The 23,031-nt window shown below is 50.4% G+C and overlaps 9 protein-coding genes across 9 annotated transcripts; 4 read left to right on the top strand and 5 right to left on the bottom strand.

The window, feature by feature from the left end:
• Positions 1-62: 62 nt before the first annotated feature.
• LOZ57_004222 (uncharacterized protein) lies at positions 63-1,611 on the bottom strand (the record flags this gene model as incomplete). The annotated part of the gene is made up of 3 exons (XM_049253267.1): positions 63-266; positions 323-1,350; positions 1,425-1,611. 3 exons carry the CDS (start codon positions 1,609-1,611, stop codon positions 63-65), a joined length of 1,419 nt encoding a protein of 472 aa, XP_049107862.1.
• Positions 1,612-2,021: 410 nt separating this feature from the next.
• Positions 2,022-3,572, bottom strand: LOZ57_004221 (uncharacterized protein; the record flags this gene model as incomplete). Its single annotated transcript, XM_049253266.1, has 3 exons — positions 2,022-3,098; positions 3,163-3,294; positions 3,378-3,572. The coding sequence occupies 3 exons, from the start codon at positions 3,570-3,572 to the stop codon at positions 2,022-2,024; spliced, it is 1,404 nt and encodes a 467-aa protein (XP_049107861.1).
• A 1,294-nt stretch (positions 3,573-4,866) lies between these two features.
• LOZ57_004220 (uncharacterized protein) lies at positions 4,867-5,859 on the top strand (the record flags this gene model as incomplete). The annotated part of the gene is made up of 1 exon (XM_049253265.1): positions 4,867-5,859. The coding sequence occupies one exon, from the start codon at positions 4,867-4,869 to the stop codon at positions 5,857-5,859; it is 993 nt and encodes a 330-aa protein (XP_049107860.1).
• Positions 5,860-6,892: 1,033 nt separating this feature from the next.
• On the top strand, positions 6,893-7,959 carry LOZ57_004219 (uncharacterized protein; the record flags this gene model as incomplete). Its single annotated transcript, XM_049253264.1, has 2 exons — positions 6,893-7,290; positions 7,347-7,959. The coding sequence occupies 2 exons, from the start codon at positions 6,893-6,895 to the stop codon at positions 7,957-7,959; spliced, it is 1,011 nt and encodes a 336-aa protein (XP_049107859.1).
• Positions 7,960-8,692: 733 nt separating this feature from the next.
• Positions 8,693-10,291, top strand: LOZ57_004218 (uncharacterized protein; the record flags this gene model as incomplete). Its single annotated transcript, XM_049253263.1, has 3 exons — positions 8,693-8,858; positions 8,916-8,978; positions 9,042-10,291. The coding sequence occupies 3 exons, from the start codon at positions 8,693-8,695 to the stop codon at positions 10,289-10,291; spliced, it is 1,479 nt and encodes a 492-aa protein (XP_049107858.1).
• Positions 10,292-10,910: 619 nt separating this feature from the next.
• On the bottom strand, positions 10,911-12,917 carry LOZ57_004217 (uncharacterized protein; the record flags this gene model as incomplete). Its single annotated transcript, XM_049253262.1, has 2 exons — positions 10,911-12,761; positions 12,894-12,917. 2 exons carry the CDS (start codon positions 12,915-12,917, stop codon positions 10,911-10,913), a joined length of 1,875 nt encoding a protein of 624 aa, XP_049107857.1.
• Positions 12,918-13,641: 724 nt separating this feature from the next.
• On the top strand, positions 13,642-14,250 carry LOZ57_004216 (uncharacterized protein; the record flags this gene model as incomplete). The annotated part of the gene is made up of 1 exon (XM_049253261.1): positions 13,642-14,250. The coding sequence occupies one exon, from the start codon at positions 13,642-13,644 to the stop codon at positions 14,248-14,250; it is 609 nt and encodes a 202-aa protein (XP_049107856.1).
• A 1,082-nt stretch (positions 14,251-15,332) lies between these two features.
• On the bottom strand, positions 15,333-17,118 carry LOZ57_004215 (uncharacterized protein; the record flags this gene model as incomplete). Its single annotated transcript, XM_049253260.1, has 2 exons — positions 15,333-16,891; positions 16,971-17,118. The coding sequence occupies 2 exons, from the start codon at positions 17,116-17,118 to the stop codon at positions 15,333-15,335; spliced, it is 1,707 nt and encodes a 568-aa protein (XP_049107855.1).
• A 3,370-nt stretch (positions 17,119-20,488) lies between these two features.
• On the bottom strand, positions 20,489-22,573 carry LOZ57_004214 (uncharacterized protein; the record flags this gene model as incomplete). The annotated part of the gene is made up of 3 exons (XM_049253259.1): positions 20,489-21,555; positions 21,612-22,458; positions 22,553-22,573. The coding sequence occupies 3 exons, from the start codon at positions 22,571-22,573 to the stop codon at positions 20,489-20,491; spliced, it is 1,935 nt and encodes a 644-aa protein (XP_049107854.1).
• Between the last annotated feature and the right edge of the window lie 458 nt (positions 22,574-23,031).

Here is a 23,031-nt window from a genome sequence, read left to right as displayed (position 1 = left end):
ATGTAATATGTAACAAATGATGACCAGCAGTCTTTAATAGCATACAGCCAAATTCCTCCCACCTACAGCTTTGAAGGTTTATTCTGGCTCAGTTGATCACCTGGTTCTTTAGCAGAAGCGCTCTGTGGGCCAGAGAACCTAAAAATGTAGGCTGCGATCTTTCGCATTTGGATCTCCTCAGAACCTTCAGTGATACGGTATCGGCGAAAGTGTCGGTAGATATGCTCAAAGGGCTGGTGACGAGAATACCCATTACCACCATGAATCTGTGTAAAGCGTTAGGAATGTTTAATGTGATCATGTAGAAAACTGAGGAACTCACCTGCATGGCTCGGTCAGCAGCTTGACAGCAAAGCCGATTTGCCCAATAATTGCACATCGCAATTTTATCACTCAGGCGCTTCTCAATCTCAACCCAGGGAGTTTTGGTGGTGGCGGGATTCTCGGAATGCGCGCCACATTCCGCAACTACCTTGTCCATTTCCCAGCCTGTTCGGAGAATGAGAAGCCTTAGCATCTCAACTTGTGTCGTCAGTTCGACCACTTGGAACTGAATTGCCTGGTTATCTGCCAATGCTTTCCCAAACACGTTTCTAGATCGGGCATATTCAATCGAACGGTCGAGGCAAAACTTGGCTGCGCCGCAGGATGATGCTGCTTGGCGAATTCGATTCTCATGGACAAATGTCTGTGCAACGTCAAGGCCAGCATCCATTGTTCCAAGGATAGATGAAAACGGAACAAATACTGAGTCAAGTTCGATGGTGGCATGATCCGTGGGCATATTAAAAGTCCATTCATAGCCGATGATCTTTACCCCTGGGGTCTCTTTCCGAACTAGGAATGCAGTGATACCATATGCCGAGCCTGGCATGCCTGAAGTTCGTGCAAAGATAATCATATGGGTACAATGATATGCACCGCTCTGCCATTTTTTTACCCCATCCAGGATAAAACCGCTCACAATTTTTCCAGAGCCGGGTGGATATACTCTCCAAGCTGGTCGGGCTTTCGTCTCCAGAAATGTAGCGTCGCTTCCGTGCTTAGGTTCCGACAAACCAAATGTTGTGCGAAAGCGGCCCTGTAGTCTTGCAGGAATTAGATCCCTGCGCTGTTTATCGTTTCCAAAGTGATGAAGCATGAGCACGTCGGGGAAATTTCCAACCACGCTATGCTCGTTTTGCAAGTCGTTAGCTAGTGAGAGACCGCCACCGTAGACGGGATGGGAGGCCAGATGCAGGCGAATGGCACACATCCACAGATTTGTGCTTGCATTAGCGTGGCCTCCGTACCTTTTGGGGAGAGCAAAACGGTAGTAGCCTGCACTATCGGCGAGAGCTCGAGCTTGTTCTGCAGTGCGGCAACATGGTAAGAAATTGCAAACTTAAGATCGCGGTTGGATAATGTCGGGTGTGTAGTTATACCAAGTAGGGCATCCCATTCTTTCCGAGGCACGCCGCCATTTTCCCAGTCGGTTCGCGAGTACTCTCGCCGGTGGTCAAAGAAGCGGTTATTATCATTCGTATGCTGGAGGGGGAGAATGGCATTCTGAATGAATTGGTCCAGAGAGGCGAGATACTCCTGGAGGTCCCGTGGAAGGTCAAAGTTCATCTTTCTAGTGTAAGTGGTAGTGGACGGGCCATCTGTTGATGTCTCCCAAGGGGAATAGATTCTACTCAATGCTGGGATTCATTGCTGCATATTGTAGATAGCTATGGCAGTTGATTGACCCGGTATTTTCCAACTCAATATGGGCCGCGGTCTGCTTAGCCGAACAGCCCGCCCGTGGCGTAGTTAGTTAGCCAAGGTAGAGTGACGGTCCTCGGCGGTCAAGAAGGAAATTTATGTTCGGCTTTGCTGCGGGGAAGCGACCCAGATAGCTAGCAAAACGCTACTCCGTAAACGCAAGGCGTATAGGTGCCCGGGGCAACTGGTGAATTTCTCTGATGGGATATTTGTATCGTGCTGTAGTCCTCATTCCAGCTCAGCTGGAGCTTCGACCATACGAAGTAGTTAGTTATCTACCATCCCCTCCAAGACAGCCACACATCGATGATCCTGTCCTTCTCGTGCCCCTCCCCGGCTGAATCTACAACAAGGAAGTAGCTGAAACCTGCGGCACAGATACAACAGTGATTTGGCCAGATCCTGATTTTCTGGCCAACACGCAGCTTGCGCATTTTACTTGGCGGACCTTCCCAGCGTAGAACACCATGCTCCTGGCTTAAGCGATTGATAACCCATCCCGTTTTATCTCCTTCCGGGTCATACCATCCTAGTTGTTCCTCATGTAGTTCTGGAGCGTTGGTGGTATGCAGCCACGGAGTCACAACTCCCCAGCCAGGGTAGCTTCTACAAGGCTCACGCCCCATGCAAAGTTGACCACATGCGATCAGCGCTTCTGGCGACTCCCGATGATAATAAGTGCTGGAGACTTCCGCAAGAACTGTCAAGGCCAAGTTATCAAAGGAAAGATTGTTTGTGACTGGGCGTCCATGTGCGGCGAGCTGCTGCATATCTAATGTTACGTATGCACCGGCATGAAGTTCAATGTCATATGTTTCTTGGACCTTCTCAATCAAGGACTTGACTCTTTTCTCGGTCGGTGACGCGGATTCAGTGCCGATTAAATTTTGTGCTGACGTTGTAGTGGGAGTCGCGCCGACGGCAATGATAAACCGTCTTCTGTCTTCTTCCCACATCTTCGAAGCATGCATGGCTGCCATTAAACAACGCTCAATCTCTATTTCTAAATAGCTTAATGCCTCACTAGTGGTATCCGAGCCATAGCTGTGACCCATATGGCTATAAAATCCACGAAAGTAAATAGTGCCGGGGTGATATTGCTCCATCTTGCGAATGTTAAGCAGCAAATCCGTAAACTCCGGGATCGATGGCGAGATACCTGCCCGGTTGTATCCAGTATCCAGTTTAAAAAACACCCCCAATGTATAGCCTGTCAGTTGTCGGTAGCTAGAGAGAAAGGAAAGAGCATCGGATGTGTCTACCAGTACCGTGACGCTCATTTCCCCGAACGCTCGGCCCAGTGTAGCCAGCCGCTTCATGCATGATGGTTGAACTGGCAGACCGTAGATGACCTATATATGGATTTTTAGCATCGATATCCAATCATGATGATAACTGTTACTTAGGAACGCTAACATCGACAGCTTTCCCATTTTCTTTGCACTCCTGAAGGTAAGGCTGCAGCTGTTCCGCTTCTGCCAGCGTGGAGACGACAAGCCGGACGGTGCGAGCCTTCTCGCCAACTTGGAGCCGAGTAAGCTCGGTTGTCTAGCTGTCGGCGTCAGCGATACCAGGACCGACAAGCGCAAGATGACTGCGAAGGCAGACGAGAAGGTATATTCGGAGCCCACCTTGTGTGTTTTGACGTGCGAGCGGAACATAACACCAAGCTTCTCCGCAGCCTCAAGCATGAGTTCGCAATTCTTCCGGGCGACCGCAACGTCGATAACGGCTGCCGGGGCGTCGACATCCTGTAAAAGACGGCCGACAAATTGCGCCTTGAGGTCGGCAGGCAGGGCATTGGGGTAGTTCTTGACGCCCGACATGATTGAAATGTGCCATGAGCGTTCCAGCGGACGCCGGTTGCTCGCCGCCAGCGTTGTTTCCCCTCAATAGCGCCGCTTGGCGCCTCTAACGAGACTGAGCCGCGCTCTGATGCCCCCACGCCCCCACGTAATTAATGACTAACAGGCTTTGGTCCCTGGGAGGTGCCGCACGTGGACGATTTAGCTCGTTACATAACAGCGGCCTGCTCGGGTGCGAACAGCCGGCCCCGAGATCCACAGGCCAGCCGGGTGCTGAGCGGTGCTCCGGTCACCATGGGCCTGAGCGGCGCTGAGTTCGCTCCATGGCTGATAAAAGTACCGCTGCAGGCTGTGAAGAGATCTATCTTTGGGCGTTCGAGTCTGGAAACCATTAATATTTTTGCCTCTCCATGCTCGTGAAACGGCTCATGTGGCACCATCTATATTTGTCGGGTAAGATCATTCGCTCTTTTGCCGTATATGGGCTCGGCCCGGATTGGCATGGGTGAGGAAGCCCAACAAAGACTGGAGGCAAGTGACTGCAGCGCCAGGCTCGGACGTCTGCAAAGCTTCGCATCTCCGTATCTGCAAGAGAGACCGGCAAGCGCGAAGAGCTTCCCTTCTAGGCGTTGTGGCCGATTTCTCTGTTTGGCGCACCACCTGGCCGCACTGCGCTACGCCGCGGCCCTTGAGGCTGGTTAGGGACTATGGAGTACATACTCTGTACTCCGTACATAATACCATCTACCAGGTAACTACCTAGCCTTCTGCGGACGCCGGAAGGAAGTATCTCCGAGATCCCATCGCCAAGGTTGCGGTGCCGGTGGCCCCACCAGACTAGCAAGCGTGGGATCCGCCGAGTGGGCCCGTGCTGGCTCCCCACACTTTCTCTCCGACGCCACGGAGCCCATGGGATCCAGTGCACTGACGTTCCAGCGTCTGCCGTGGAGAAGCCCATATCCCTAAATTTATTTAACATTGCCCCCGCCGTTAATAATATGCGATGGCTCTCCGCGCCCCCCATCTTCCAATCCCTTGCGATCCGATAAGTCTTCGCGCCGGCCCTATTTTTGTGTTGTCGCTCGGTTGTTCTCGTACTTGTCACATTGGTGGCTTCAACCACCTACCCCATTAACACCCTTTTGTCGTCATCGCTGGTACATCAAATCATTGAAAAGCATTGCTTTGCCTGGTGTTATATAAAGCGTTCCGGCTCCCTACTTTTTTCAGGCTGGTACTGCAAAGCCCTGGACCTAGCCGTTTCCATCCTCCTTGTGCTCCTCCAAGTACGCGCCTGTGTAATCCAATACATATTATGTCGGGATCAAAAGAAAGCGGCTTTTCAGAAGGAAAAGTGCGGCGCCTCGTGCCAGGAATATACGTTCCCACGTTGTGTTTCTTCGACCCGAAGACCGAGGATCTCGATCTCTCAACAATTGCAAAACATGCCGTTAGGCTTGCTCAGGCAGGAGTTACCGGTCTTACCGTCCATGGATCAAACGGAGAGGCTGTTCATCTCTCTACTGAAGAACGAGCGATGGTAATTCGGACGACACGGGACGCATTGAACAGTGCTGGGTTCGGAGCTATGCCATTGATGGCGGGATGCAGTGCACACTCAACCAGAGAGACCATCAAGCAATGTCAAGAGGCTTATAAAGCAGGGGCAGACTGTGCCTTGGTGCTGACAGCTTCATATTATCAGACCCTTTTTGCGCCTGATTCGGTAGTCGAATATTTCTACGACGTAGCGAATGAGTCACCTCTTCCACTCGTCATCTACAACTACCCGCCTGTTGTTGGTGGTCTCGACTTGGACTCGGACACCTTAATCACTCTGAGCAATCACCCTAATATCATTGGATGCAAATTCACTTGTGGAAATACCGGAAAGCTTAATCGCGTCGTGGCTGCCCAGCGACAAAGAGCTTCAAGCTCGTCCGGAAAGCCCTCTGCGCCTGAATTCCTATGCTTCGGGGGATCCGGGGATTTCACACTTCAGACGCTGATTGGCGGCGGTGCAGGAATTATCGGTGGCATTGGAAACCTTGCCCCTAAGACGTGTGTTCGGATTCAAGAGTTGTATCGCCAGGGGAATATGATGGATGCACAGAAGGCCCAGGAAATCCTGGCCCGAGGCGACTGGGTGGCTATCCAAAGCGGAGTGGTTGGGATTAAGAGTGCCATAATGGCACATTGTGGATATGGTGGTTATGGGAGAAAACCTCTTCCGCGGCCAAGCAAGGCGGATCAAAACACCTATGCGGTCCAGTTTCAGGAGCTTGTGGATTTTGAGAATTCCTTGTGAGATGCAAGCTGCGGCTTGAATATAGATATACCGAAGCCTGCTCAACGAGATATACCTAGTGACATTTTGGGGTTCTAGAATCTAATTTAATAATACATCAATATATGATTATATGTATGTATATAAAGAGTCCATATTAGTAGAGCTATCAACACGCAAGCTGTAAAGTACTGCTACCTGGTGGTAGTAGCGGAGGTGCTGCGATGGCTCCGTGAAAGGGGCTCGCCAGACCCGCCCGTCGTATCGGATAAGTTTAAATCTCCGAAACTCTAACTAACCAGTTACGTGAGCTGGGCCAATTATTATTATTATTATTATTATTATTATTATTATTATTATTATTGTTATTATTATTATGGCTTGTCTGAGGGCTGCATCTCCGAACAAGCACAGCGGGGCATAATCCTTCCACCCACCGCTTGGCCGGCTCCCCACGTAGTAAGCCCCTGCGAACTTCCACCCTCTTGTTTGTTGCAGCCTCTGAAACAGCCGGTCATATTTTTAGATGCTCACCTCCTCGTATGAAAGGATCAATAATTCGTAGAACTCTTGTGAGCGTCAGTGTGTCGGGCTAAACTAAGCGAGACTGAACTTTTATGAGAGTGGACTTGGAGCCTTGCCACACCGTATCGTCTCCCTTTGGCCCCGCATATGGCTGTCCTCCGTACGGAGTATTCGAGTCTGGCCAGGGGCATGGTTGGTTTACATTCCCGACGTGGGGGTGGCTGCCGCGCGCGCCGCGGGTGTTGTGACGCGGCGTCCGGGCCTTGTTCATTTACGGCTTAGTTAGTTCGTTAGCGCAATCCCCCCCGCCCGTTAGTCGATTTCCGGAAAGGACCCGGCGGGCCGGCCAAATGATAATGTGGCGCGGCTCGAATCCGGCAGCCTGGCGCTGCTCACACCCGCCTGCTGGGCATCACGCCGCGTGAACTGCGGCGCTGCTGACGATTGCAGGTTGCGACGCGTGATAGACGGCCAAGACTCTCGCGTTCGATAATCCCTCAGCTGAAAGATTACCATCCTACTCATAATCATGTCTGAGCCCCCTTATCCTCTCCATGAATCGATCCGCGACCTGCTTGACCCCGAATACGCCGCTTTCTACAACGAACATCTCATTAATAAACAACAAGTACACTTCCAGCCGCTTCATGTGTCGCGGGCTTCTGGAGTTCTGATCCCCGGCGCGGGGCCTCTCCTCCCTGTTGGCGAGACACGGGATATAACCATAACACGCCGGGAATCGACAGGCCCCGATATCCTGGTGCGGTCCTTTACGCCTGCTGCCGACGAGCCTCCTGATGGCGGATGGCCCGTCCTGTTGTACTACCATGGTGGCGGATGGGTTTTGGGCAACATTGATACCGAAAATGTTGTATGCACCAATATCTGTGCGAGGGCAAATTGCGTAGTGATTACAACGGATTACAGGTTTGTCCGGACCCCCATCTTCTCAGGAGATCTCTCTGGTGACAGACTCCTGAAAGATTAGCACCTGAGCACCCGTTTCCAGCCGCAGTGGAAGATTCTTGGGAAACATTTCTTTGGGTTCACTGCGAAGGCTCCCGGCTTCTGAACCTGGACACTAATCGTGTCGCTGTAGGCGGCTCTTCAGCTGGCGGCAACCTCGCAGCTGTCATGGCTCATCGCAGCATTGCGCGGAGCTTCCCACCACTCAAACTCCAATTACTCAATGTCCCTGTGATGGATAATACTGCTGATGTTTCCAGCAATCGCTCATATGCCGCCTACCAGCACACGCCCGCCCTTCCCGCAGCGAAGATGCTATGGTTCCGGAATCATTATCTCCCAAGCCCCATAGACGGGTATCAGCCCCAGGCAAGCCCACTGTTGTATTCAGACGATGCTCCCACCTGGCATCAACAACCGCATGCGATCGTTGTGGTGGGCGAGTTAGATGTGCTGCGTGAAGAGGGAGAACAATATGCTGCAAAACTCAAGAAACACGGTTCCACTGTTGAACTGCATGTTATGCGACGCCAGCCGCATCCTTTTCTTGCAATGGATGGCGTCTTGCAGGCGGGCCGGCAGGCCATCACATTCATGGTGGAAGGATGCAAGCTTGCCTTTTCCCAGTAATCTCCAAACCAATGTACTATACGATAACCCAGCCATATAGAATATGCTCGGTCTTCTGTGGGCAGAATTTCGCCTTCCGTACTTGGCATGGAATAGTAGCCCAGTGGCATCCTCCAAATCTCTAGGACTTGACAATTATTATATTCCAGTAATCAATAGGAAACCCGTGCCACTTCACAAAAAACGCCTATCTTTTGAAGTCCTTTCATAGAACCCTGCAATCCAAACAATCCTGTCCTGGTGACGGTCTTGGGCGTTTAATTGTTTTTACATTAAATTGAATAACTACCTAACTGTAACTAGCGGTTTTAACAGGATCATCGCTGAGCAGGTGCTGGACATGAAGCGCCTCTATCTCTAACATGGCCGACACTTGGGGCCCGAAAGTAAGATTCTAGCTTGGTAGACACGGTTACCAAGAACCCTGGAATATAATTAAGCTCTATAAGTTGCACCTTGACTAGTCTAGACACTTTGGCCAATGTTTACGGAGTAATGTTTGACTAGAGGCGTTATCAAACCTTGATAATGGCCCAGGACACCTCAGTTATCCATGATAGTCCAATAACATTGTTACCAGCAAAGCAAGAAAGGTCTCCATATTTTTTTTCTGCTTCTGGCTCTCTATTTAGAAATGAAACACCCAATGAACCTTCCAAGCAATCAAATGCAACAGAGCCAGTTTGTCATTGTGCAGTGATCTGGGTAGACCTTCCAGTTCCTCACGATCCTTATGGCTTTGGTGAATGCTAAGAACGACTGTGTTCCGGAAGTAAATGAGACGCCTGCCGTTGAGAATTTGTTGAAAGAAGATACCGCTCGGGTAACAGATTACAAAGCAGAGCGTATTCTTTGCTTCAAATTCGATATTCGCTTGCTTCCTGTCCTTGCTGTCATGTGTCAGTTGGTCCCATCATTCCACAAAGTTCTGAGGGCTAATCATGCGTTCTTGATAGATCTTTTTAATGCACTTGATAAGGGAAACATAGGCAACGCTCAAACAGACGGTCTCAGCAAAGGTAAACACATATATATGTCTTTCACCAAATATGAACAGCGGGATTCTCATAGATACTTGCTAGATCTTGATTTCAAACCCGGCCAATATAATCTTCTCTTGTCGATATTCTTCGTTCCCTATGTCATTTTCGCCCCCCCAATTGCCATGATTGGCAAGCGATTTGGACCCGCCCGCGTCTTACCCATCCTTATGTTTATTTTTGGCTCTATGACTCTCATTTCGGCGTCAGCTCACAACTTCGGCAGCCTTTTTGCACTTCGCTGGTTTCTGGGAATGGCTGAAGCCGCGTTCTTCCCCCTTGTTATTTACTACCTCACCACTCTTTACCGTCGGGGTGAATTGGCACGGCGATTGGCTATTTTCTACGCGGCCTCCAATATTGCAAATGCTTTCTTTGGACTGCTCGCTTTCGGCATATTTCAGATCAGGTCTAGTAAGCTCAAAGGATGGCGGTATCTTTTCCTCATCGAGGGCGCTTGCACCGTAATTTTCGCCTGTTTTACTTTTTGGTATCTGCCACATTGTCCAGCTGATGCAACCTTTCTAAATCAACCAGAAAAGGATCTTGCTTTTCACCGGATCCACGTTGACTCAAGTTTTGAAAAATCTGACCTTCGTGAAGCTTTGAAAATCTTTAAACAGCCCACTTCCTATGCATTCCTGGCAATTGAAATTTGCCTTGGTGTTCCTATCCAGTCAGTAGCCCTGTTTCTCCCCCAAATTATCCAACGCCTCGGGTATGACACTGTTAAAACCAATCTATACACCGTAGCACCGAATTGCACTGGCGCCGTGATGCTTTTACTTCTTGCTTTTTCTTCTGATGCTTATTATCTGAGATCCCCTTTTATTGTTCTAGGCTTTCTCCTCAGTTTCACTGGTTTTATGATTTATGCTACTATTGAAGATGTGAAAGCCCAGATCAAGCTCGCCTACTTTGCTTGCTTTATGATGACGTGGGGTACCTCAGCACCTTCTGTGCTTTTAAGCACCTGGTATAATAATAACATTGCCCACGAGGGCCAGCGCATATTACTGACATCCACTGGCGTCCCAGTCGCCAACCTTATGGGCCTTGTCAGCAGCAACGTGTTCCGTGAGGCAGATATGCCAAAATACAAGCCTGCGCTGATTACTACTGGAGCGTTTGGGGCTGTTGGTGCTATTCTTTCAGGGCTACTTGGTCTTTATATGGTATGGGATAATCACCGAAGAAATGACAAACAAGGCAGGAAAACTCGTGCTTGCGATATTCCCACCAAAAGAATGAGAGATGGGCCAAATACCCCAGAGTTTAGGTGGTTTTTATGATATTAGAATGTGACTCGCACTTTGCCTGCTGGAAATTCCCTCCTACATGTTCAGTGTTTCAGCCCTTTAAGGTGACGTTTTCTCGAAACATGAGTGAGCTAGTTGAATCACCAAGATTATACATGAGTATTTCAAGTGGAATATGATCAGTACTTAAATCAATATTGTTTCAATTAAGGAAGCTACCTGATCAAGTTGTTCCTTGGCATTTTGCATTGACAATATCTAGAAATAGGCAATTTGCCTGTTGCGGTATCTGCATATTTGAACAATCTGCTGAGAAAATAACCTTTGGTTCTTTGCAGAATCTTAATAACATGAAAATTCATAACATCATGAGGCATCATTAGGGAAACCAAAACAGTATTGTTTGTGGTTGTTTTTTCATCAAGGAAGAAGCAAACCAATAATCATACAATTGAGAAACATTCATAGGAAACAGAGATCAACAAAAATCAGATCGTAAAGGGTTGGGGAATATGCTCAAATCATGGTTATCTCAAGTTGTGCTAGACATAGAGCAAGCAATGTACAGCAATTACCAATACAGATCAAGAAGGAAAAAAAGAATTGGCCATAAATAGTCATAGAAGTCGTTGAACATGTCTTTCATAGTCGGTTAAAAACATTCATCGGGCCATTGAAAATTTGCCCGGTTGAGATCATTTGCTAGCTGTTCTGGCAATGGAGGTACAGGAGGGACACCATTTAGTCCCGGTGTCGCGGTGAATGCATAATTTTGCGAATTCTTGGATCTGAGGCGAGTACTCGGTGGGCTATTTCTGGTATTTGAATTTGAAATCGGCATCTTGTAAGAGTTCTGGATGCGAGTCTGTTCTTGAATTGAACTATTTGTCTCAGTTTTCGCCTTTCTAGGGGGTTGGACCCGCGTTGGCGGGTTGCATGAATCGCCATATTCTTTTAGCTTCTTCATAGGTACTATATTTTCTTTGTCATCCGTGGTATCTGTATCCTGGCTATAGTAGTATTCATGTGAAGAAGAACTGGCAATTGAACTCTTTCGTTTTCCTATGATCGGTGCTTTTCGGTTGATTCGGACGGATGATCTTCGCAAGGGGCTTGGGCCGGATGGCACGTCCGTTTTGATTGTCCTTTTTGCATTCTCTACTTGATCCTTCTTTTCATCTTCCTTTACCTGTGTCTGAAGCAACCGCTCAGATGGCAACGATGGTAGCCTCCCTGGAACAAACTTTCTTCGTCCACGGCCTGGAGAAAGGGATGATAAAGAGAAGCTAAATTCTCCATCTGATGACAAAGCTCGAAGTTCCTTTTGGGCTTTTTCCCACTCCTCCTCTAGTTTACTGACCTTTCTAGTTAACCTCTCTTTCAATTTTTCCTTCTTTAGTAAATCTCTCATGGAAGATTGTTTTGGGAGAGTTCTATGCCCGTTTGCGGTTGAGGCGCGTCCTCTCGGAGAGACAGAATTGAACGACCTCGTGGATCGAATAATGGGCTCTATAGGACGTTCAAATCCCAGGGGAGGCGGGGGAAGGTCCTTATTAACATCAGAAGCGATTCTCAAATTTTCCCTAAGTGGGTTTTTGGGGGATTTTGTGAAAGATCCACTATTGCTAACTTTCACGGGGCTTGCAGTTCTTGCTCGGTTATTCATACTTGAGTAAGTTTCCTTCCTGGTACCTGGATATCCCGAGGCCTTGAGGTCAGCATATGCCTTCTCAGCACGAGCCTTTCTATCCAAACAAATCTCAGGACCTGACGGCGGTTTGTTCTCGTCTTGCGGGCCTTTCCAAATCTCAGAGACGTTATGGAACACGCCAGAGAACCTGAAAGCTGAAGCGAACTTCTTTCCAAAGCGAACTATTCCAGGCTCCTTTGTATTAGAGTCATCCCTGGTCACAGCAGGCAGGGGGGATTGAGGGATTGTCTTGGTAGCTAAGTGGGAGAATGGGCTTTTGTATGGGGACCTTGGCCCTCCTCGGTTGTATTCCTCTTCGCCGCAGTAGGGCGGGGAGTTTTCAAGCTCTCCGGTAAATTCAGGAGGTGGTTTGACGCTAATGCGATCCCGCATACTGCCTTCTTTAAATCGCGACCTACGGCCTGGTGATATGGCAGATGAGTAACGGGCATCTGGTCCATTTCGACCTCTTCTTGAACTCAGTGAAGGTTGGTTGCTATTTCGCACTGCATGACTCTCTGTTAAAATGGGAGTATTGTTTGTAAGTGGCCAATCGTTCGATCTAAATCGCTTGGGGGGTGTAGCTTGGTCGTAGATTGGACTGAGTTCGGAGTCTCCATGCAGAATATCATCGCGGGATGTTTCAGAGAGCGCGGCAGATGGAGTATCGAGGTTCCCGACAATTACCACGGACAGCTTCCGTTTTGATGAGCTTCTCGGGAGGGAGCATTGATTGTCTTCCCCGATCGATTGTCGAAGCGAAGACTTTAACTGCCGAGCGGCTTGCATGCTATCATCGGCAGCTTCCATACCCTACATCAAAGATTGAAGTTAAAACGATGCAGGCGAAGACTGTAGTGGTAGAACATAAGGCTTTGACAGTAGTTGCCACCTGCCATTAAATCGATGCTCACACCAGACGAACAGACACTGAGATCAACTTACACTAGTTTGATGTTCTCGTGCCATTCTAGACCACCAGAAACCACGAGTCTAGATCTCGAACCTGGTGGAGGGAAAAGCCTTTGTTTTGGCCGACTGCTAGGAACCTGGACTGAGGCAATGGTGTCAAACAAAACATGCGACCGCTACGAGCAAATCAGCAAAAGCAAGTCACATACTGCAGAATGCGGTAAATTAAAAAGATCAGAATAGCTGTGAGAACAAAATTTGCGGGTCAAGCAATAAGAGTGCGTTGGGCCTGTGTTTATTTTGAGGCGCGAGGTCGGTGTTTTTTAGTTTGTCAAAAAGAACAGAGAAGCAGAAGTGCAAGAAAAAGAGAGATCAAAGACCGTCTTCTGCACAGGCGACAGCAAATGCACGCCGAAACAGACGACCATCGATGTGCTGGTGTCCAGAAAACACGCGTCGAGTTGATGAGGAGGCGAAAGTTGATGCGCGTACGGCATCCTAGTTAGTTAGTTATATCGGCTGCCGTAGTTACATAGTTACATATTGGCGCCGTCCGGAATGCGTTTTGGCCATTCAACTCTAACCCGACAAACCACAAATATGGATAACTACTACTGTACCTTGTACTCCCTGTACGCGCCGGCTGTGTGCGGTTATAGTTCACCAGCCTGTATAAAGAGGGCCAGCTCCCTCAAGTTCTCTCCTTATCTTGCATGTTGTGACAATCTCCCCTAGAGCCCTTTACACCATTCCGTTTTTTTATCCTCTTTATTTTGCTCAAATGCGTGGTCCAAAGGTCTACGATAACTGGATCGGTAACATGTGGAACAATTACAAGCTCCGCTGCCCTGATGGAACAGTGTGGCAGGTTGGTAAGAAGATCAGTGAGAAATCTCTCTATACTACTGATCTCAGTGGTGGAAAATGCCCAGCAGAAGCAGAAGCTCAAGCTGTCTATCACTGCATCCAAGTTGTTCAGGGTGCAGTTACTCAGCAGAGAGCTATCATGAAAGTTCGAATGCAGTATGTAGTAATACATGTGGACAATTTAGTTTACACAACCAATATTTGGGATAGGGTCCCTCCCATCAATATGTCCAATCTCAGTCTTCAGGCTAGGGCAGAAATAGCTCAGAAACAACCAGCATTCTGGACACAGTTTGAGGTGCATGCTCTAAGACATTTCAATGCAAAAAAATGCACCACAGTACCTAAGCTGTTGAACCTGGTTGCAACATTACAAAATCATTCATATACACCTGTACCAAATGGCTACTTGATATTTTTGGTCATGGAGGAGCTTCCTGGCGTGCCTTTGACTGGTTTCTGGAAGTATGGCCGTCTCAAACGAGACAAGATCCGAGCTTCATTCCTAAGAAGTCTTGAGTAGGTTCATCAACCCACATATTACCCTGACAAAGCTAACACAATTTTGATAGGGAGCTGTTCAGTGTTCATGGGAGCCCTGGCGATTGCAAGCTTGAAAACCTGATTTACGATGAGAAGACTGACACATGGTACGCTTTTTATCTCAATTTTCTCCTTACTTGTCTCTCTAATAGCTTTGACAATCTTCAGTTACTTTGTTGATTTTGAAGAGACTTGGGTGACAGAAGACGAGCCCATCTTGAAGGTTTCAGATGATGATTATTTCCTTTGGGGGCTTGCACGCTCGGTTGATGGTGAGGACATCTACTAGTGCTTTGATACATAAAAATGGTTTTGTTAAACTATTATACTGGAGGAAATACAGCCTTGTTTCACGATGACTTGATTAAATCTATGACTTTTTGTGGGATCACAAGCAGTATACAATTTTGAAGCTATCATCTTTGTCGACCTAATACTTGCAGAAAATGTGCTCTAGAAAGTACTTTTGCTTGCTCTATGTCACAGAGAGATGATCGTTGTCATCATCCACTTGTCGACGCCCTAGGCTTTAGTACGGAGTACCTTGCACTGTTTACCCCTAGTACCCAAAGCTCAAACAGCGCTCGTTCCTTTGAATTTACCTCTAGCATATTTTCACTACGTATAGTCTGAAAAGCTGTGAGCTCTACAAAGACCGGACGGCCACTCGAAGACAAAGTATTGATATGTATAGATGGAATTGGAAGATCAAGAGCCTAGGATAACCGGAGCTGAAAGAAAATCAATAAACCGCAAGGAAATATAGACGAAAAGAGATAGTATACGGAGTATATCGTAAGGATCGACACACGGCCACTTCTGGTGCCACAATAGGTACGGAGTATTTTCAAACAAAAGGGGGGAAAAGAAAAGAACAAATGAAAATAGAGAAAAGAAAAGGTGAAAAAAAGAAATACCCCGTACAACATATACAATCAACAAATATAGACTCCGAAGAAATGGATGCTGGTTTGGTCGCCTTCCAGGGATAACGTCGCCGTTCCACGAATAAAGCGCCAGGGAAAGTTAAATAAATAGCAAACAAAAGTCTCGCTTTTTCTTTTACGCATTCATACTAGTCGTTTTTCTCACCATTCTTCCATCGGCGCGATAATATATAAAGGGCGCAGATGGAGAATTAGAATCGTCATCACCACCAGTGTGGTCACGAGGATCACGGAGGTCTGGGTCGGATGGAATGTCTGGGCGCGCACCGTCGTAGAGAGGGCGGCTGAGGTGCGCAGACCCAAACGAGTCACCGTGAGAACGCTTGCCAGACGGCGGTGGCTCCGAGAAAATCCAACCCTTTCCCCGATCGGAATCGAAGATTGGAGGCAAGGGATTGCTTGCGAGCTTGCGTTTAATGGGCACCTCCGGTACGATGTGGAAAGGAGTCGGCATCGGGAGCTGTGGTTTACTCGGCAGATTGGATGGCGGAGGCATGTGTGTCAGAGGGTGTTTCCGATCATTGGTTGTGGAGTCGAGGACACGCTTCTGGTTTGGTGAGAGCTTTGTCAAGATAGGTGGTAGGCTTGTCCTAGACGATTCCATGGGCAGTGGGTCGGGTTTCAGGACCGGTGACGGAACATATTTCTGTGGTTGCGTATCACAAGAGATTTGTCTGCCGTGAGTATAGTTGGGCCGGGGAGAAGGGTATATAGGCGCAGCTGGAGGCTGGCTGGTTGGTTGAGGTTGTTGCTGTTGCGGTTGTGGTGGTGGCGGCGGTGGAGGCTGTTGTTGCACGTTGACAGGAGGTGCATTATAGGGAACCTGACAAGTGCCAAACGCCAAATGGGACGGGGCAAGAGGGGTAGGGCTCGGGCCGGGTGGAGGAGCTATGGCTACCGGCTGTTGATATGGAGCAGGCGAGTAGGAGAAACCCTGAGCGGACGGGGCTCGAGGGGGCGTCGGGCAGTACGGATATGGGACCTCAGCGGAGGCGTTGCTGGCCGACCGTGGGCGCTCATCAGGAGTATTGGGATAACTATCCGGCGTCATATGCCTGTCATCGTAACCGCCGCGGAAATCCTTGTTGCCTTTTGCTTCGCGACGTCTCATGCGGACATCACGCCGAATGCGCACACGGCAGCCTTGTTCAGCCACGGTGCGGCTAAGCATTGTGCTTTCAGCGAGACCAGGGAACTTTTTGGCGCTGTACACGGTGAAGGGAGTGGTTTTCACGTCGAGGCGGAAGAAAATGTATTCCTCTGGTTCACGAGGATCGCACGGCTTCGTCGCAGGAAAAGCCGGTCGTCGGATGCCCCGATCTTTGTCTTCATCCTTCGGGTCTTTGACCTCCTCGTAGAGACTAAAGTTCAAGCGGTAGTAGCCTTCATGGCGGACAGAGAGATCCGGGAAAATGAAGTACCCGGCCTGAACAGGGCGGTCCAAATATGCCACGCCGGCCACGGGCACTCCGGTCAAGACGGGCGGCGTGGCCGAGCTCTGGCCCTGTACTCGTCCATGGGCAATGGGACGAGCCCACTCCAGGGTGGTGAACAGGAAAAAATTGGCATTGTAGGCGAAGGTGATGTCGGTCTTGTTCAATCCGTTCTGGTCGGACTCATGAACCCGCAGCTCAACCACCGGCGGCGGGTCGACGGGACGACGATCAGCAGACGCTGGAGCGTGGTCAGCTCAGACACTTGGGACGCCCGGCGCTTCGCCAGGCAAAAAGACCAAGTAAAAATGTATTCTTACCCTTGGCTCCCGCACCGCATGCTCTCGCGCGCTCGGGTTGCTGGATGACTTTCAGAGTGTACGTCAGTTTCTTCCCTTCTTTGGTGGTTCGTGTGAACGAGTTCTCCGTCTCGTTCGGAGGGTTAAGGATGGAAGCCTTCGAGGCCATGGCGGTTCAACAGGGGCGACGAGTGGAAGTGTAGTGGCTTATGTGTCCTGCGGGGGCGCCTGGAGGTCAGTCCAGCACTCGACAGCGACGAGAGTCGGGAGGACAACGAACCATGTGAGGTCGAGTGGTTGACAGAAGTAAATTGTGAAACAGACAGTGCGCTGGCGACGTTGAAATTGCGGTATGACGGCGCTAGCGGCGGGCTGGGGTACTTTGGAGGATCGAGGAAGAATTGGCCGCTGGGCAGCAGATCAAGGGACGACTTCCCTTGGGCAACGATGGCGAGTCTGGAGGCGAGCAGAATCAGAGAGGTAGAAAGCGCATCGTGGGATGGGCTGGTCTGGGTGGACGAGAGAACAGCAGCAGCAACAGCGGCGACGACGAACGGGCACGACGCCGCCTAAGACTTCCCCCCGGTCACGCCCCACCCGAATTATTCATCCTTCCAGCGCCAAAAAGGCCATTGTTGCTAGCCGGCTGGGTGGCGGGCTTGACTCAAGAATGGGCGCGGCGGTACGGTTGCAGTACGGGCGCTGTTCGCCGTATCGCGACGCTAGCGGCGGTACGCGGGCGTGACGGGCGGCGGCGGGCGGGCGCGGGGCCGCAGCAGCGCGGCGATTGGCCGGCCCTGCCTGGGCGAAAGGTCCATACGGCGGCGGGCGGGCGTAATTTTCGGTACCGCGCACGTTTCGCAAAGCTTCGCGGCCGCATCCAGCAACCTGGTTTCGCGAGCGTCCAACGCCCGGGACCAAATCAGACCCGGCGCGAGAACGGTTACCGCCACTCGCGCGCGGCTTGACTTCCACGCCCAGCCACCGCCCACTGTAAGGTTGGGGCCATGACAAATACCTGCGGCCCCATCAGGACTCAGGAGGGCGCCAGCGGACTGCGACTCCAGGCTCGCGCGCTGTCGGCCGTCGTTGCGAGCGGCCGACGAGGATACGCGGTCTGCGTATTGTTATTGCGCGGTATGGTATGCGCGGGCTGCAGGCTGGGCCCGCACGCCGCCAAGGGCTCCCACCGCCCACGGGCCGGCCAGACGCCGGCGTGTGATTCGCGGGCGGCGGCGGCGCTAGTCCCGTTGCGGACGAGGGGCATGCTGCCGTAAGACGCTGGCGAACCGCCGTGCCCGGCTGCGCGTCGCAACCGGCGGGCCAGCCTGACTCGCCCGCGCACATGGGCCATCTTCCCCGTGTCCTGCCAGCGGCGGCCGCACCGAGGCATATTATTCTTTGTCGTTGTCTGTGGGTGACAGCACGCTGCAGCAGCCTCCAGCCGCCACAGAGCGGCCCAAAGCCCGAGACCCCGTCCAGCGCGCCCGGGGGCCCTGCTGGACGTGCAGGGAACAGCACCCTCGCTGGCCGGCGCAAGCTCGTCCCAGGACCAGGGGCCAGCGCCGTGTTCGTCGCGCACGCAGCGGCCGAGGATCTCGATGCCACCTTGCCCGTTCCGGCCGCCGCAGGAAGAATGAAACGCGTCACATCGGCCCACTCCTCCTCCTCGTCCTTCGTGACGCCGCAGCCCACCCAAAACTCTGGCCCGCTGACTCGTGCGCGCGCCTTTCTTTGTTCTGCGCCGGATACGAGCCCACTGCGTCCTGTTGCGTGCATTATTATAATAAATAATAATAATAATTGTCATTCTTCGTGTAGCGATGCCACCAGCGTGAACTGGGCCAAGCCCCTGCGCTCTGGTGACTCGCTGGCAGCAGATCCCGAGAACCAGAACTCGCCCCCAGGCCACTTGTTCTGCGCACTGCCGGGCCCGCCCTTTTTTTATTTTTGTTTTTTCGCCATGCTCTGCGCTTTTTGCTCCGCTGTCCAGTTCTCGTCTTCGCGTCGGTTGGTGTGGATCTTGTCCCACAAGGGCATCGACGGGCCGCCCATCCAGGTTCTCCACGGGTAGGAGATCCGCACCCATCAGCCGATTCTGGCAACCCTGCCGGCCATGGAAATGAGACTGCCCGCCTGGGCTACCCAGCACTGGCGTTACTCCAGAAAACGCATCTCATATTTCACGTCCATCACCCATGCTCCTATGCAAGTAACCCGATTATTATTGCAGTCGACCGTTTTCTTGTCCAGGACGCATCGCGTGCACCTACGTATGCCAATCCTAAGGTGAGCGCAAAATAGAAAAAGGGAAACGATCGGAGCAGTTCGAGCCACGGCCTTACGCGTACGGAGTAGGTAGTTATGCACGTCTGGAGCAGGAGTGCCTATCATGCAGACTCCCCCCTCGTTTCTGCGATTCCCAACTTTTCGGTCCCGTTGCAACCCAGCCTGGCCACCAAACACCACCGGGCTCCAATAGCATTGCTGGTGCGTAGGTCTCTGGCCCTGGCCTCCGTCACCCCCAACCCATTTCATTGGGATTGCTTAAATTTCAGCTCGCAGACACCAAGAAGGACCGAGCACGCTCCCTTCATCTCGGTAAAAGTGCGGCTGACAGAGGAAAATAATAATAGCCAGGCTTCCTCACCGCCCCATATCTCTGGTGTGCTCCCATGTCTGTATGTCTATATGTATGGGTAGCTGCGTTTCCAACGCCAGCGGTCGGGCCACATGTTCTCCCAGCTGCCAGTTCGCCCCTTCACCCGATGTCAACGTGGTCCTTCAAACTGTCCAGCCTTGGATGCGCAATTATTTTCCGTACTCGGGTCTGGCCAGTGTAGTTACAAATAGAGAGCTTCATGCGATTCCCCATTTAGTGTGCCCATTACTCCGTAATCGAATCTAATGTCCCCCGTTTTCCCTCTTGCGGCACCTGAAACTGTCCAAGGTGAGTGATGCAGGGACGTATCAAGTTAGCCAATTTCAAGCAGCCCAGTCGACAGCTTTCTCAGCCTTGTCATTCGATAGCAACGATGCCACCATCCGTCAGCCGGCTTGTACGAAAACGGAAGAGGATAATAAGTGCCCAAAAGAATAGATCGCCCAAAATATGGATAGCCATTTCGGCGTCTCGGCCTGCTTTGCGCGCCGGACCTTTTACTTTTTCAGGTACCACGGCTACGTAGAAATGTAACAGAAGCAGCACAAACGGCGCCTGCACAGAAAAGAAGTTGGATCTAATTTCAAGACCTCCACCAGGCTCATCAAGGCAAGGTCGGATCCCCGATGTATTAATTCCAATTATCCGCCCAATAAATGATGATAGGAATATCCTTCCAAATTTGACATAGGCCAACTAGAATGATGGTCTTCCATTTGCTAATTCCTCTTGTCCACAGCCCTGATCTTCGACCCTTAAAAAAGTCTCATCGTCAATGGCGGAACTCAAACCAGCGCGAGCTTTATTCGTACGGAATACTCCATAACCATGTAGGTCGTATTACGGAGAACACCGGAAGGCAGATCGCGATCCAGAACTATCTCCCACCTGCGGCTTTCTTCTGGGATTTATCTACAATGTCAATCCATTGAGACTTGACAGCTCGATCTCCCAGCGATTTCTCCACCGTTCGACGATGGTCCCCTTGTATCAATACTTCCATGCAGCCCTTCGCTGCACCAACGGCTTGAGTCACACTGGTGCTACTGGCACATTTCTTTTGCAACTCATCAGCCAGCATTTGCGGTGAGACCCCAAAGGTTTCTAGCCCAGTTATTCTCGTCACAAGCTTCGAACCTGTCCGGCGCTCGATCAATAGCGAAACTTTGGGAAGAGCGCCCGCTTTTGGCTTCACATCTTTTATAGTCTGGTTGGGCTTGAGAATCGCGTGAAAGGGTGCACAGAGCGATGGATCTTCAAGCAGCCTTTTAAGCAGCGTGTCTCGTGGAATCGTACCACGGGATAGTATCGCAATGTCTGTCTGAGAGTTGGAAGAGAGTACCTTGTTGCTGATGAAGGGATTAAGGTGGATAATTCTAGGGTTTGATGACGAGATGATTGGAGGATCTTGCGACGAGAGGTAATCATTTAATCGCTTTGATACGTCGGTTGCTGAATAGTAATTATTCACGTCGGTGTTCGCCAGAGGCGGAAACAGATCTGGGATAAGCTTGCCGCTGGGTCGGTAGAGAGTTTTAACATCGAATATTTGCCCGGCCGCGGGAGTGGATGGAGCCTTGCCGGGTTGCTTGCTCACGGCCTCAGACCTTGGTGGTAATTTGTAGGGCTTAAACTCAAGCAACCTGGTATCTTCAAAATCGACATCCTGTATTATTGTTTCCCCTCCACTGCGATCTTTGGATTTGATAAGCTTCTCTTTGTCAAGATACTTGACAAATTTCTTAACATTCTTCCAGGAAGTTTTCTTGATCTGGTAATACTGGGTTTGTTGTGAGGTGTAGATTGGTAAGAATGGCGTGATGAGGTTTGAGACGACAAAAGAAGGCTGAATGGGGAATGAAAGTCCGTATGGTGGGTTGGGATGCTTCTCCTTTTGGCAATAAAGAGCATATAGAAATGCTTTGACGAAAGCCTCATCAATTTCTATGTAGTGTAAGCTGACGTTGATCAGATGCCTGGGAATATTGGCACCTCCCTACCTTTTGTGGTTGGCTCCTTCTCAGGCTCGCCGCTTTCAACTTCCTCCTTTTCCCCGTCTAGGGTTATCCCGCCATCTAATTCACCCCGAAGACTTTCCTCGTCATCATCTTTCACTAGGTTCAGCTCATTCATGGCCGTTCCTAAATCTTTGGGAGTGCTTAGCCAGCCGTGAAGCCGTTCTGGAGCGGCTTGGCCAGTTTGACCAGCGGAGCTCCAGCCCCATAATTCATCTCCCTCCCATTGCATTCCTCTAACAGCATGCCCTTTAACTCCATGGACTGCGGTAAGCCTCGAAATATCAATTTCGCATACCCCAACAAACGTAGGCACGCTTGGTCTCTCGATATTGGCTACCGCTACCACTGTGCCTTTTTGTAACCCCTCAGGGAAAGGAGGCCCGTTAGTCAAGCCAGGAATCATAAGGTCCGCGCCGCCATACAGCTTCTCCATTACAGGCGCCTGTGTGTGCAGCAATGGGATGACGCCAGGGTTGTGCCATAGTGTATATACCGTGGGATATATACGACCGTCTGTTCCGGGCCCTTGCTCAAGCCTGAACCACAATACTCTTTCTTCGCGCTCGGGGTGAGCACCGACATACAGGGTCCCTTGCACCGGCCGAAGCTCGGGGCCAACTGTTGTAGTAAAGCGGCCTGATTGGGTATTTTCGGGAAGAAGAGCATTGCGAATAGTAGCAACAGTTGGGGCAGGTGCCTCGTCTGTTGCTTTCACGTCATTTGGATTTGCTGTGGGGGATGGTGGGGGAAGCGGTACTTTATACTGCTCAATTATTTGATCAGCGATTTTTCGTCGGTCCGAAGAACGAAGAGGAGCAAGTGTTTTGATCTAGTGCACAATGTTAGTAAAGTGACTTGAGGCGTCGAAAACTGTCACAGGCTGGGGCAACTTAATGGATGTGGCGGGGTTTGGTGCGACTTACTGTGGGCTTTTTCTTGAACATTGCGAGGCGATATTCAGAACTGATTAAAGGCTAGGAATAAGCTATGCTCCCGGACAAGTATCTGCTAATCTTGCCCTGGATATAAGTCGCCGCTGGTGTTGATGTTTGCAGTCTGCTATTGATACAAGGGATGGAGTAACGAACGACTGAACTACAGTAACTAGCTGTGGGGCAACAAAACCAACAACCAGTCAAAGACTCGTCACCCCAGCATTGCGCAAGTTCGAGGGTTAGAGGTTTTAGAGACATCTGGAACAACCGCATTTGCATGTCCCTGGAGGAGCAGCTTGTGTACTTGCACTATCGGAAGCTCCCAGTATCTAGCGAATAGCCGTGGAAAACTGAGAAACGGATACACCGTGTTCTTAATGATGTATGAAATGCAGATATGTACTGTGTTTCGCCCCCAAGGGAATTTCTTGATTAGGTCCGTACCTCGTGTATATAATTATTACATC

This window comes from Ophidiomyces ophidiicola (genome assembly GCF_022830035.1).
Source record: "Ophidiomyces ophidiicola strain CBS 122913 chromosome Unknown scaffold_16, whole genome shotgun sequence".
NCBI classification, from domain to species: Eukaryota; Fungi; Ascomycota; class Eurotiomycetes; order Onygenales; family Onygenaceae; genus Ophidiomyces; species Ophidiomyces ophidiicola.
Note: the sequence above shows the minus strand (reverse complement) of the source record. Positions and strands in the feature narration are given on the sequence as shown.